General features: G+C 37.5%; 1 protein-coding gene and 1 long non-coding RNA gene across 2 annotated transcripts; one reads left to right on the top strand and one right to left on the bottom strand.

Annotated features, from left to right (window-relative positions):
* Positions 1-243: 243 nt before the first annotated feature.
* LOC144652360 (uncharacterized) lies at positions 244-1,938 on the bottom strand. The gene is made up of 2 exons (XR_013570503.1): positions 1,719-1,938; positions 244-440 (listed from the first exon to the last, which is right to left on the bottom strand). It is a non-coding gene; the product is annotated as an uncharacterized LOC144652360 (long non-coding RNA).
* A 10,852-nt stretch (positions 1,939-12,790) lies between these two features.
* Positions 12,791-13,997, top strand: LOC144652415 (uncharacterized). Its single transcript, XM_078512429.1, has 2 exons — positions 12,791-12,889; positions 12,982-13,997. Exons 1-2 carry the CDS (start codon positions 12,791-12,793, stop codon positions 13,912-13,914), a joined length of 1,032 nt encoding a protein of 343 aa, XP_078368555.1. The 3' UTR covers positions 13,915-13,997.
* The last annotated feature ends 1,601 nt before the right edge of the window (positions 13,998-15,598 follow it).

Raw genomic sequence — 15,598 nt, 5'->3', positions numbered from 1 at the left:
TAGTCTATCACAGGGTTACCCCCAGCAGTAATCTTGCCAGTACCCATTTATACACCTGCGTGGAAGGAGGCACTATAAGAGTATAAGTGTCGTGCCCAAAAACACAACACAATGACCGCGGCCATGGTTTGAATCAGGACTGCTCAATCCAGAGTCTGGTGCACTACGCTTCCATACCACCCTTAAATTATCAAGACACTAATGGAAATATTATAATTATAATTATTATGAAATGACACAGTGTTTCTTTCACATTGTTTTATTTATGCAAATTTTAGCAACCTTCAGCATCTGAGGTTGTCACTTGATGTGTTTCTTTAATATATCTGGTTGGTTTATTCTTGATTATGAAGCTTCTCCTGGAGAAAACAATTCTGTCTCCAAAGTTATCCTCCAGACCTGTGCATTTTATAGTCAGTTGCTGTTGCAGTGTAATATCCCTGAATAAAATTAAAGAAAAAACTTGATTATAAACCAGTTCTGTTATAATTGAAGTTGCAGTAATAAATGGAAGTACCATAAACAATCATGGTCTGTATACACACAACAGTAGCAGGGGGAGGGCTTCCAGTGAGATATTCACAGAAGTTAAAGTACAAGCTGTTTTTGCAAATAACTGTGGTTGGCTCAAAATTACATGAATTAAAAGAATGCACTTGGTCCAAATTGGCCTACAACATTAGAGCTTAGCAGCCCTGGAAGCTATACAGGGCTGTCATTAAGTTTTCAAGCAGCCGTAGCATTTAAGTTATCACCCGCAGCATTTTGCTCTGTGTGCAAGTGTAACATACCTACCAATCAACATTTTCACCCGTAACATTGAGTCAACTCAGCCGTAACAGGTGTTACGGGTTACGGCCCTTAATGACGGCCCTGCTATAGTACATCACTGGTTACCCCTAGCATTGTATGAGGTTGCCCTAGTATAGTTGAGAGAGTCACTTGTGAGATAATTATAAGACTGCTCAATGACACAAAACACCCCCAGTCAGCCTTCGAACAAGGTCCAGAGGATCTTATTTTTCTAATGGCAGCTAGTAATCAAGCCTACATTATAAGGTATGTAGCCAGATTAAAAGTGCTAATAGAAACTCAGCTGATATATTTTCTGTTTAGACTCTAGCACTGATTTACTTCAGCCCAGCAGACAATTTATAATTTGCCTCAGTGAGATTTTTTAGCATCAAATCAAACCCAAACAATGATATCAAACTAATTTACAAGAACACAATTTTTTAAATTAATTTTACTTAATAACTGTATTTTGAAATCGTAGTTAGTTTGTTGCAGGAATTATCTTTGTTGATCACTTGAAGTGTCAATTTACAGCTGCTAAACACTGTACATCAGTCATTTATATGAGAGCAAAAAATAAATAACTTTTGAAAGCTATAATCCCTTAAGCACTTTTCGAAATAAAGAATAAGAAATAAGAAACAGAAGAAAAACAATTAGGAAGATTATTAGCTTTAATGGTTAGTGAAAAGTATGCCGTGAAAAGTAAAACAAAATAAATCAGGACACGTAACATAAATTACATCAACATGTGACAAATATGTTTTCCTCATTTCAAATCAAGGTACGATATACTTGTTCGTAGAAGCTAAAAGGGCAACCGCCTTGTGAACATTACATGGTTATATTTAGGCTTAGCACATCCTACATCGTGTTTAAATAAAGGTTGCTTATCCAACTATGTTTACAAGCATGATCCTTACCTCTAGCTTTGATGCAAGTCCCGTCTAGACACACAAAACCGATATTTTAAACTCCACACACTGAAGTCTAAGGAAATCTTTGATTCCAAAGATTGACAACATGTCAAAACTAAGATATACATCGAAAGAATCACAAAAGCGGCGTTATTTTGAACAGAAATAAGTAATTTTGACGTTCACAAGAGATCCTCACACGATGGCCGCCATGAGCAAATGATGCGAAACCGAAACAACTACCAGCGTGCATTGCGGTTGTAGCACGCACACCACCTGATCAGAAAGCGGCTAGATGTAATATTTTTGTTCAAAACTACAAACTTTTAATACCACGACTTCTTTGCTAAAAGAAACCACTTCGAAAGTTTGATTGAATTCAGAATACTCGACAAATACCGACAACAGCATGGCGTTTCCTGTTGATAACATCTAAAGTTCATCCGCTTTATCTGCTCACTGGCGACTTGTGGAATATTTTGCAACGAACTGAACAGTATTCATCCCGTATTCTCTGGCAATTTTGCAGTTGTTTTGAACGGTCTCTACCTCAGCAACAACTTTCATCGGAAGATTTAGTTGTTTGAAAACTAGTAGCTTTTGGTATGATGATCGATAACCACTAATTCTTCAGAAGAATGCGTGATTGTTTGAGATGGGATTCTAAACTCAGGTGAATTTTTTGTCACGCGTATGTACAGATCTAAATAAATTCACCATTTATTAGTAATTTCTTTTGTTGTTTTTTCGATTGCATACATGTAGTTGTGATTTAACAAATATGTTGATTTGCTGCACGTGGATTGTTTTGTAGTTTGAAGGAAAAACTGGGTCTCGGCTTATAGCCAAGTGTTTTGGGTTTATTTTTTGTCAGACTCGAACTGGTTCTGAAAACCGAAAGTTTAGGGTCTCGGCTTATAGCCGAATAAATACGGTAGTAGCAATAAACACAATTTCGCGCGGGGACAAGCACTACAGTGGGAAGCATTGTGTGTTTTTACACGACATTCATATCGTTCTCGGTAGTTTTTCTCGCGAATGTGAACTTTTCGTCATGAAACTTCAATGTTTTTGTCATTTGGGAAGAAGTTTATATTTACGTTTTCTTTGTGCACTAACGAGGTAAGTTTAAAGAACAATTTTACGATGTAATTAAGAATTTATATCTGTAAACACGCTTTCTCTGTGTTTCAGGCCGGCACAAGAGAACGATTGAGAGGGAAGATTCACATTTACATCATAGCGAACTTAGCTCGAAAAGACTCGAAACTTCGCGCGAAAGTTCACGAATTATCGCACAAAAGTTTGCGACAAATTACCGCACACAGCGGAAAACTGCGCGAAAGTTCACGCAAATCGAAACAATAGACGTCGCGAAAATTCGGCGAAATGTCGCAAATTGTCGAAGAGATTTCGTTTCAAGCGAAATTTCCTCGAAAAGCCACGAAAAGCGCGAATTTCTTCGAAATTCGTTTGCATTACTTTTTCACAATACTGTATTCTGATAAACAGATCATTGCTGGACTGTGGTAGATATGGAGGCGATCTTAAAAAAAATTATTGTCCTTCACTCTGGCATCATGCAAGCTACTGGAAACTTGCTTCATACTCTTATCCTCTTGAAACTAAAGTAGTCAGCACAGAGTTTGATAGAATCCTTGTAAACCTCTAAGGATACTTGACCTTTTGGTACCCATGTAAAAATGTTAGGCGGGATCGGGATCCCATGTACATCCCACCTGGGATCGCGCCTAAAGTTAGCGGGATCCCGGGTTGGGATCTTAACCGGGATTCTGAAACGTGCTGGGTGGGATCCCATCTGGGTTCCCGCCAACCTCCAGGCGGGATCCCACCTGAGATCCCACCTTACTCCACACGGATCTCAAATTATTCTAGTTGGGATCCCAATTGGTATCCCGCATGACCATGCATGCGGGATGGATCAGGTGGGACCCCACTGATTCCAACCAAGAATCCTAAAAATATGCATAGGCAGGAATTTATTCTGCTTGAATCTGCTATTCCACTCAGGACTTTTTATGTTCCCTCCCATATTGCAAAACTTAGAGTTTGTCTTAATTGAAACACTGCATAATAAGCAGTGTAGAGAGATGCAGTCAATAACAATTAAGTCAATCATATAATTATAAAAAAGGAAATTTATTATTAAGATTACTTTCACTTCAATGAAGTCTATGTATAATTAAATCTTAGAAGACAAAAATAATAATGTAGAAATTGAAATATACTAAAAATAAAATAATAAAATCCTTAATAAAAAATTACAATAAAATCCGCAACTATAATTCAGTAACTTTGAACAATGTACACAGAAGTCACTTAATTCTTATTGCTGGCTTTAGATGGTTTGTTAAGATTTTGACACTTGTCCGCAATCTGAGAAAGTTTATGGGCCAGTTTATTTTGGCCTGGGCCACTAAGAATTCAGAGATGCTGGACCGAGTGGTGACCAAGCACTGAAGTTAATTTTCAACCCTGGGATTTTATCAACGTCTGGTTTTGGAATTTCCCCAAGAGCGCTCACAGTTGTTGGCTTTGTTTGAGTTATCACGTAATTGCCATTCTGAATTTTATCATGTATTTGGTTTTCCAATTTTTAACGAATGTCACTTGCGGTGGCTGAGGTGTAATTGTTTGTGATATCCACTAGCTCGAAGATGATACCATGAGGGGTAATATGAAAACCATTTGTAATGCCGTCTATGATAAAGTCTCTTTTGTGATCAGTTATCACAAAAGAGATCTATTGTCGATTTTAATGGGTGGTAACTGGTGATGTTTGAAGTCATGCATTGTTCGTAGTCACGGTTGTGTGATGCTCCTGTTGAGGGTGTTTTTTAGTTGTTCTATAAACTTAAGAGCAAGAACCCTAACAACACTAGACTACTCAAACTTTCAAACACAAACCAACTACAGGTGACAAAGGAATCTTTTCATATCCTTATCCGTTAGGAAGTAGACTTTCTCATATCTTAGAAGCAAACCTTTTCACATCTTAAGAATTTTTTTTTTTTTGTTTCAGGGTTCATGTTAAATGGATCTTTCATTCAATAAGTGTTTAAAACTCTTTGCCAACATACATTTTTATCAGTTATTTAGCATTATTCTTTTTTTATTAAAAGGACGGTCTCTGTGGCTTTTTCTCATGTGAGTTTTGCTGCCACACCACTTACAAGCCTTTCCTCCTACTTCAAGACTTGCTTCTGCATGGGGATAAACAGGTTGCAGCATGGGAGGGGGTCTTGCAGTTCCATCAGCAGTTGCTGTCTTTGTCAGCATTACAGCCTCTTTCTCATTGAAGGGGTCTTCTACATAGTCATCTCCATAAGTATGCCTGATACGACAGCTCTTTACATCTTTCTGAAGTAAAACAATAAACAATACATGGTAAATATTCATTGTCATAAGCGATAGCTGAGATATAAGAGTGTGTATTTCTAAGAGTTCAGCAAACTTGACCGTATATGCAAGATAATCTGCAATGTTGGAAGTGGTTGTGGAATTTGTGGTGACATAGAAAGTGAGATGTTTCCACGTGCCGCTTTTAAGACAATTCTCTTTCAACAATCCCCAAGATTAATTTTTGAACGCCGGCATACAGGTTAAAAGGAAATTTCAGAAAACTTTTGGTCTTGCCTACTTTTGCTCCAGCTGATGCCCTAGTGCACGACTGCAACCTTGCTTTAGGCATGACGAAAAATCTGCAACTCAAAAGAAGAGAATCGTGGTAGGAACAGGAAAAATTAGAATGAACTTAAGCTGACACATGGTCAAGCACCTATAAATAAATATAACCTGGCAGACCAAGCCATGTCAAGGCAAAGAGTAACTGAGTTGACTGGCTCATCAATGCCAGAAAGTAAAAGAAAAAAGGTGCCAGTATAACTACATATGAATCTCAACCAAATTATAAACAAAGATGAGGGTGTAACCTCTATTAAAACAACTGCTAGGATAACTGCATATCACCAGCAAAAAATTGACAAGGTAGCATAACTACATATGACTAGCTGCAAATTAACTAGTCATAACTACCTACACATTTTTCCCCCTTTATCTGACATTTTAACATTGACACATTACATGAAAAGAAATTACATTACATTACAAGTATTTTTACAAATATGATTATTTTATAGATATTTTTTTACGAGCTAATAAATTTATTTTTGGATATTTTAAAAACCAAAACAAAAACTTACAAAAATAAAAATAAAATAATTGTAATATGTGGAAGAAGAGGGATAAAGCAGACATACACAAAAAGACCTACATTTGACTAGCAAAAATATACTAGGCCAAATAGCTGGCCAAATTAAGGGCTTGCAGAACTACATATGAAAAGCATAAATATATCAGACAGACAGAAATGACTGTCCAAAATAAGGGCTAGCATAAGTACATATGGCTAGCCAAAATAACCAGCAGTTATTTAGCCAAAGCCATGATGAGATTGTTCTTGTCTTAGATTTGCAATGCTTCATTTTCACTTCAGGACATACCGGAAGAAGATGCTTGTCTTTTTTATTTGTTAAGTGTGTCCTTTCTAGCGGTAAGCAGAATGGTCTCAGAGGAACATTTGTTGCGCCTCCTGTATGCAGAGATTTTAAAAAGGAAAAATTCATATTTTTGGAAAATGCAATTTAAAGTAAACCATGTTGTTGGAATCATGCCATCAAGTTAGTTTTTCACAGAAAACCTGATATGTTGGCAAAAGGTATGTCGTGTCTGCTATGGCCTGTTCATGATGAAAATCGCATATGTATACTGCGACGTCTGGGAACTTGTTTTCTATGGCATTTATTTCTCCCATTGAATAATCCATCATAAAATATTTGGGTTTCCATGTGGGATTCCAGCCCTTGATTATGTTTGGGGCTTTTGAGATGCACTCCTTGTCTTCGTTTTGACAAAGAAATTCAGCCACCACCTTGTACTCAAAATTGGTGTGGACAAACAAGAAGAACAAAGGAATTGCGTACTTGGTAGTTTTGTATGTAGCGTCCTTGTCGACTTGGGAAATATCTTCAATTTGACTTTCTTGGCTTCTGCTGACCTGTAAACATTTATTTTTCAACGCATTGCTCCTGGCATTTGTGTATCACAAATAAGATATTGCAGTGCTGGTTTAGAATGGTGTTTGTTGATTCAGTTCTGGAAAATTTTCAGTTAATTTTCTGATAAACAGATCATTGCTGGAGTGTGGCAGACATTGAGGGGATCTTAATAAAACTTATTGTTATTGAAGCTACTGGAAACTTGCTTCATACTCTTTTCCTCTTGAAACGTTTTGACGCTTGACTGAGCCATGCTCTGTACATAAATGCATTCTGAATAACATAGGTTTCAACTGTCTAAAGCAGTCATCACAGTGATTGATAGAATCCTTGTAAATGTCTAAGGCCAAGTGCACGCTGTTGGTTAGGAAAAGCGTAACATCGTGTATTTAGTATCGTATATCGTGCATCCGAATAAAAAATCGTGTATAGTGCATCGTACACCGTGTGTGGCTAAATAAAGTATCGTGTATAATGCATTGTGTATTGTGTGTCAATAATACCGATAGCACCGTTTATCGTGTGTATCGTGTACCGTGTTTATCTACTGAACAAATTATTGTTCGTAAAATATGGATAATTTAAATAGGCAAAGAAAACCTGGCCCAAATTGTAGCGTGAAAATTTGCTTGGATCAAATCGGGCCGACAAGCTCCATTTACATAATCGCCTATGATTACAGCATCCCGGGCACGGCGTATAGTTCACTAGCCACAAACTGAAAAGGTTTTTTGCAAGTTTGTTGTAAATCAGAATATAAACATTTCGAATAATATGTAAAATAAACATTACTAACTGAAAAACAATCTACTAATCTACCATCATTCATTGAGATTTCTCATGCATTTAACAATCATTGATTGTGCAGTTTGTGTTACAAGATGTCCAGCATACACCAAACAAGTCCCGATGACAAGGTCATAATATAATGTTCATTGTAAAGTGAGAGTCATCAACTTCAATTACACCTACACAACAACAAATGTAATTTGGTCCTGGACAAGTTTAAGGTCTTTGCTTGCTTCCACTTCTTCTAAGCGCTTACACTTCACACTTCGAGCCCACTCTCCTATTGGCTTCTTGTGTGCTTTGGCATCTCCTTGGTCTAAAATTGGTGAAATTTCCCATCTATGTGCTTCAGTGAATGAACATAATATTTTTCACACACATAGAAGAAAGATTTAGCTTCAATTTGGTGTTGTTTTTTTACTCCAAAACAATATACCGGACCGCTTTTGTCAATCTTGAAGTTAGCTAATATTCGCCCAGTCGTTTAAGTTGTAGAAATGGGTCGGTTGTCGAAGATCGTATCTTTACTTTACGTAATATTTTCAAACAAAATATATCTGAAAATAAACTTCAAGAGATACCTAAACAGCTGTGTAAAGGGTATACTGAGTAGTTGTTTGGTATGTTTACTCGAGTGTCTTGAAAACACCTTAAATTTCATCAAAAATAACCGCCACGGTGGACGTGTCTTTCAAATTTTCAACTTTTCTTAATTTTGAAAAAAGTTAAAGGAGACCGAACTGTCATTTTCGAAAATAGTTTACTAAAAGGTTTACTTGGGGCAAATAAAAAAAAATTGAAATTCCTTTTCTGTCGGCCGATTGTGGAAAAATTCAGAATCTACCTCTTAAGTTCTTTTGATTCAGTTTCAATTTTCTTTTTCTTCTCTAGTTTCTCTAGGATGGACTTTAGCATCATGGCGTCGCCTGCTTCATTGCCCACGTGCATCACTTCTTCGTCTTTGCTGCTTAGAACGCGAAACCGCTTTTCGCTTGGTTTCTTTTAGCTCATTGAACTTGTGCTTAAGCTTATTAAACTTTTGCTTTATACTAGCCTGACGATGTTGACGAAATTGGCTTGTAAAACGACATATCGCCGGAGCTCAATCAAAATACGTCTAATCCATTGGGCCTTGATGCAAATACGTTGGGTGACTCTTCCATGTGTAGGTGGCTATAACAGAGGGGTAATGAACATCCAGGTCTGGAAAACCTCCACCATTTACCGTCAGTCGTCCGAATAAATCAGTTGTCAAGTCGATGGTAGTACAATGGCCTTTTTGCTTTTGAAATAGCAATATGATTTTCGTCATAATCACTCTAAGGAGGTTATGGTGCAGATACTAAACTGTTTCCTACATATTTCCAAATCAGAGATGTTTAATAATAAAAAAATAGGGATTTAGTGTCAAAAACTGGATCAACTACGACGGAAAAGTTACGGAAGCTAAAATTTTAAATACCGGTATCTTCTATGTTTGATTTACATTGCATTTCTAGAAACAAAATTTGCCCATTGTACTTGTAGTCTGATTTGTTTTTGGACCATTTCCCCATCTTAGAAATAGCAATATGAGGAAAGAACCTGAAAGCAGTAATAGGTAGAATATACAGGTAAAACACGTTTTTAACAGTAACAAGTTCACCTCCTTATTTGGCATAGCAAGTGTCACTTTGCATACTGTTGGACCAGGGATGTACCCATTTTGCTGCCACAGCTCTTCCCCTGAACCCTGTACTGAATTAACTTGTATAAAAAGGAGAAATAAATTCTCCCTTTGCAAATGAAAAACAGTCATTCGGAACCAAAAAAGTGCACAACTTTAAAAGTTCAATAGTTTTCATTTTATTCCGACTCAAATTTACATTGCCAAAACTTGACTCAGAGTTGATTCAACTTGTTAAAAGGTTTAAATTTTGACCTAATTGTGTACGCAAATAAGTTTTCAATGCATGAAACATTTGAAGTTTGCACGGAAACCAAATTGGATAGCTGTAGTTGGAAATTGTACATCATCGTAACATCACAATTCTAGGCAAAGCAGTATAAAGGTATTTGAAAATAAGACAAGCACTCACCAGTCATCCACCAAATGTGCCTCATTAACCACAAAGCACCGCACATTTTTCTGAAACGCTAGCATCTTCAGAATAGACTTAGTGCTTTTCTCCAGCAGAACCTGTGGGTGCAAAAACAATATTTCAAGTTTCCTCTCTCGCATAAGATGCCACAAAATCTAAAGATTTTTTTGAGCTGTCAAGAATTAGCGCTTCAAGGCGATTTGTTTGCTGATTTGATCGCGCATCAAGGCATTTAAAGGCGAGATGAATATGGTGATCATTGAAGCTTTTTGTGTTTTGCTGCAGCCGCAATGGCTGCAAGCAAAACACATTGAGAGCTGAAGTTTGTGCCGTAAGGTACGTAAGGTGTAAGTGCCGTAACAGAGGAGAAATCTGAAGTACCGATGTCAATCAAATCCATGAACAAACAAAATCGAAACCAATGAACCGTAGCGCTGATCGCATTCGAAGTTACGGGCCAAAGTATTCGAACGCAAACCACGTTGGACACGTTGGAAAACAGAAAACCGATTTAAAAGTATATCGCATTGGGAAAGAAAACAAACTGTGGCGCGACCACTCCAGTTTTATGAGAAAATTATTCTGCAGTTTTCATCATTTACGAAAAGAGCGAAGACTTGGAACCTCGCCGAAGGTCATAAATATTTTCTCCAAAGGACCGGTTAGTGCACAGTTTGTAAACTTTCGCTTTGAAAATAAACTTACCCTCACCTTGTCTACACTGTCTACAGCATACTAGTACTGTATTAACTCTGAACTTCATATTTTAAAATAAAATGTATGAACGTGTAACTTGTCACGCAAAGACAGCTGGTGGTAGGCTGCACCGCTAATTGTAGCTGTATTCGAGCTATATAAAAGACAGCTAGAAACGAATTAATACTAGTAACATCACAATGGGAAAGAAACTTATTCAGTGGTTCACACCGTCGAAAACAAAGAAATATTAAAGGAAGTTCTCATTCACCAGATTCACTGCATCAGATGCAACATTCGTCAGTTCGTGTTTAAATGCGTGGCGACCAGTTTGTTTACTAGTTATTAAAAAATAATACGGTCTTCATTTAATAAACAGTTCATCCTTAAATTTCAGCTTTTCTACGACTGATAGGTAGGTACTATAGTATAAGCCCCGCTAAAATAGCTGGAAAGGGAAAGTTTTTTGAAAAATGAATTTTTGACTGCCACGCTGGCGCCACATGTTTATTTTGTGAAGATTAATTAAACGCCGTGAAAAATAGAATTTGATGTCCAGCGAGCCACTGCATCTTCGGCTACGCAGTCCTCAGTGAATCCTCCAACTTCACAAATTTCTAAAACTTTAAGAAAACGAACTTTCGCAGAATCAACAATTGGTCCTTATCGATCTTCCGATCTTGTTGTGAAGACACTGAAATTCGACGAGTGTTCATGCGTGAAGGGATGACTGACGAATGATAATAATTATTTGTAAACTTTCGCTTTCAAAATGAACTTTGCGTTACGTTCAACGCCGTCTTTCTGTTGTTGTACGCCGGTGCGCGTGCGATTATTTATAATTTCTGAATTTTGATCAGTAAAATTATCAGGATTGAATTAACACAAAGTGACTACAATATAGTGCAATTATTAACCTGCACACAAGTGACAGACAATAAAAGACGTTGGATTTCAATCTCGACTCACTTGTCTTTCATCAACATGTTCCCTAAGACTTTGCTCTAGCAGCAAAACACATGGACCCATTGGGGCCCTATTTTTTTTGATAGCGATCATCTCACTTCTACAAAATTAAAGACATCTCTCATCAAATGAAATGCAAGTGATTTTTTATATATGTGGGCAAAACGCCTAACACATCCTTTTTTTGAACACACTACAGCTTCGATAATGGCCTTTTTTCTTTTTTAAATGAAAGTCACTTCCTCTGCCAGCTTTTGAAAGGGCAAAGAATATGGCTCTATTCAACAGATCTGCCATTTTGTTTCCCAGAGTTCTCGGTCGCGTGGCCAAAGAAAACCGACCTAAAGCTCTGGGCTTGAGAATGAAGCAACACATATAAGAGAACTATGTAATCCTCATGCTTAAAATGAAAAGCCTTGTAAACGCCTATGTGATATGTTATTTTAATTTTACTTTTTTCTGTAATTTCATATATTGTGCTATTGTAATTTCATTATAATTTCATATATTTTGCGATATTGTATTTTAGGTAACACCATCTATTTAACAAATAGATTCCATTTTGCCATGCGTCTGTTCAGTTATAGATCACAGATGACGTCAAAATGTGGTATGAACAGAGAAGTGTAGCGCCTCGTGGGTCACTGATGTTCATACCACATTTTGACGTCTTCTGTGATCTATAACTGAACAGACCCACGGCAAAATGGAATCTATTTGTTTTATATAATAACACAAGACTTCAGCACACTTCAGTGTGAGCAATGCCGCCGTAAAGATGAGCTAAGTTGTTTTGATTTAACTATTAAGTTTTCGTTAACACGAAGCACTGTTATAATCCGATTAATTAAATAAACAGAAAAATGGTCAATTGAAAGTCAATGAAAACTCTAACCTTTATTCCGATTTGGAAAGTTGTTCAAATCTGTAAACATAACCGAAGCGTTCAACCAAAATTCGTTTGTTTCCCGTGGCGTCGTCCAATTGCACAACATCGGTCAAACTTTCATAAAGATTTCGGATAATTTCTCGAATAATTCACTGGCTTCTTCAAGCTTGTTTCGCCCAGTTTAATGCTTCGAAAGGTGAACGATGCTTAGCGTATTGTTTCTCACTGGACATTTGTAATTAAGCTGAACTTTTTTGCTTTGTTGTGGCCTCGCAAGTTTGAAAAACTTTGCCGACAACTCTGATCTGGACTATGAACTCTGATCACGCGCGCGAGTCACACCACCGCGTGACGTCATCCATGTGTCTGTACTCTGATAGATCATCAGTAAGAACCAATCAAAATGCGCGTAGAATTCAGGTTATTATATAAATGGGAATACCAATAAATTGTTGTTTTTCTTGTGTTCACTTTTTGTGTGCTCTGGCTCTCCACCAGTTGGACAAAACCGTCTTCCTCAGAAGACTGCATTGCTGTGGTGTATTCTGCCTCAGTGACAAGTTTGTTTGATCGCTTTTTATGCTTAAAGCTTCTGTACGTGACGACTGGTCCCTGAGCTATGAGAAGCTGGTCTCGGATGGTCTGAATGGTAGTTTGATCAAGGATTTTATGTTTCATGTATTTTTAAATTTTAATTTGTGCATGGCTCCACAAGCTTTGTAGCTCAAAACTTTTAACGTGTAATTATTGTTATTATTATTATTATCGAGAAAATAATCGCACAGGATCATGAAACACCGGCTGATACCGCTGTCAAGACACTACAGCAGTGCGTGCGAAGAGAAACCAACGAAGCGCTTCAGACTAGGCTTGGCAATGTCAGGGAGTCTCTACCTCAGAAGACACAACGAGCCATTGATCTCGCAACCGAGAAAGGTGCTTCTAACTGGCTCACGGTCCTCCCATTAAAGGACATGGGCTACAACCTGAATAAAGGCGAGTTCCGAGATGCTGTAAAGCTCAGGTACGACTGGGAAATTGACGACAAGCCGACAGTGTGCGTGTGCGGTGACGCCTTTACAATCGATCATGCAATGATTTGTAGGAGAGGCGGATTCATAATTCAGCGCCATAATGAACTCCGTGACCTCGAGGCTGACTTGCTTAAGATGGTCTGTAATGATGTCGAAATAGAGCCCGTCCTTCAAGAACTGACTGGAGAGAGGCTACCAAGCGGCGCTAACACAACGCCAGATGCTCGCCTAGATATACATGCCCGGGGGTTTTGGGAGAAGCAGAGATCCGCGTTCTTTGATGTGAGGGTGTGTCACCCCAACGCGGATTCCTACAAGGACCAAACCCCCAAGCAGATATACCGTAACCATGAGAATGAGAAGAAGAGGGCTTACGCAGACAGGGTTCTTCAAGTAGAACAGGGAACTTTCACTCCATTGGTGTTTACATCCACCGGAGGAATGGGCGAGGAGTGCAAGAGGTATCACAGTAGGCTTGCAGAATTAATCGCCGCAAAGAAAGGGGAGGATTACGCAACAACGGTGTCTTGGATCAGATCAAAAGTCTCATTTGCGATCCTCCGATCCGCCTTAATCTGCCTAAGGGGATCAAGAACTGTAAAGAGAAACAGGAACATTGACATTTATGATATGGACTTTCAAGTAGAGAATTCTCGTACTGCAATTTAGATCGAATATTTTTTTTTAATATATAGTTCTTCTTTTATTATTGCTCTCGAAGTCGCTTTTACTATTTTTCTACATTTTTAAAGACACTGTTTTTATTATTATGTAAATAATATGTTTATATATAAAGTTCTTATTTCGAATAGTCAAATCATTGTAATTCTTTTAGAAATTGGTTAATAAAGTTTTTATTAATTTTTTTATTATTATTATTATTATTATTATTATTATTATTATTATTATATATTCTCTTTTTAGCCAGATACATCTGAGATTCAACTTTGTATGATGATGATGATGATTATTATTATTATTATGATCATCATCATTATTATCTTTATTATTATGATAACAGTTTTATTGCAAGTGGCGTTTGTTAAGTCCTTCAAGAACTAAAATTAAACAGACAAATTGTTCATTCTTATAAATAAATTGAAGTTATTATGTTTGACATGCGTTATGCTTTCAATGTAAGGTACTTATCTTAAGACCAATGGAAATTGAAAGTTAAGGTAAAAAACGCGTATTGGCCAGGGCTTCTTGAACAATATTTGTACAAATTAAAGACTTCACTTAAGTGCTAGAAATAGAAATTCTTAGTGTTGAATAAATTATAGTGATTCTGTTCCTTGATAATGAAATCAATGAATGTGAATTAATGTCCCAGTATTGTTGATGTTGCTCTTCATCTAAAATGACCTCAAACATTTTAACAACTGATGGAGGTAACTGAACAAACGTTTCATACGTCTCATGACACTCCACCCAATGAGTACAGGTCATGAATCTTGGTTCTTTGCGACTCTGGCTGATCCAGGCTTATCACTTTTTCCAAGCACCTCTGCCACTTAGGGGAATAACTAAAAAAGTTTGCACATTCTGTAATTGTGCCAGCCATGATGCAAACTACACGTCTTTAAGATAACGTGATTATAGACATGCGAATTGCAGTGTACGTCCAAGGCTTTAGGGTTTTTCTAGAAAATTAAGCCTTGTACACCTCTAACTTAAAAGGATATGTTTGAGGCATTGTCATAACCTTGACTGGAAAATATGCACGCCCCACTGATCAAGTTTTCCTAGGATCAATTGCGAGATCACCTCTCCAGTTATTCGTTCTGTAGACTGGAAGTCTAAAAACTCTTCGCGAAAAGTCTAAAAATTCTTTGTGTTTGTCAGACAAATGTCAGCTGCTCAAGGTTGGCATTGTCAGTCACTTCGTCACACAGATTTGAAAAGTACTTGACTTCTTTGATTTCACAAAGAATGGAATCCCTTATATGATCCCCGATTAGTGCTATGATCTTATTTTGAATGGTCAGTTGAATGGCAGTTGCACTGCATGTTGCAAGATGATTGTTCAATATTTCGTCACCAGCATCAACTCAAAACACCAGCAAGGCAAGGAAATAATCCCTATTTATGTCTTCACTGGCAGTGCTATCATCTTTATGACCGCTTAAAGCAATGCACTGGCGTCCACAAAAGTGGATACACTTTGCAACACTTTTTATAATTGCTCCCATATATATGCCGGTTGGGGAAGGATACTGCCTTCTAACCCTTGGTACCACACAGGATGGCGCAACCTTTCGGTTACCCTTTCCAAGGTGACGATATTTTTCCAAAATAAACTGCGGGTAAGCAGCTTTCCTGAAAGATGATGTGCTGTTGTTTTCACGGTCGT

Source organism: Oculina patagonica, chromosome 4 (assembly GCF_052425735.1).
Source record: "Oculina patagonica isolate OP01 chromosome 4, crgOcupat, whole genome shotgun sequence".
In the NCBI taxonomy this organism is placed as follows: Eukaryota; Metazoa; Cnidaria; class Anthozoa; order Scleractinia; family Oculinidae; genus Oculina; species Oculina patagonica.
This window is presented reverse-complemented; position numbering and strand designations above follow the sequence as displayed.

Bases quoted from the DNA above. Each gene is read 5' to 3' on its own strand.
- LOC144652415 (XM_078512429.1), top strand. From the start codon at position 12,791: ATGCTTAAAGCTTCTGTACGTGACGACTGGTCCCTGAGCTATGAGAAG. The intron at 12,890-12,981 runs GTATTTTTAAAT...ATTATTATCGAG, and splicing joins TCAAGGATTTTATGTTTCAT to AAAATAATCGCACAGGATCA.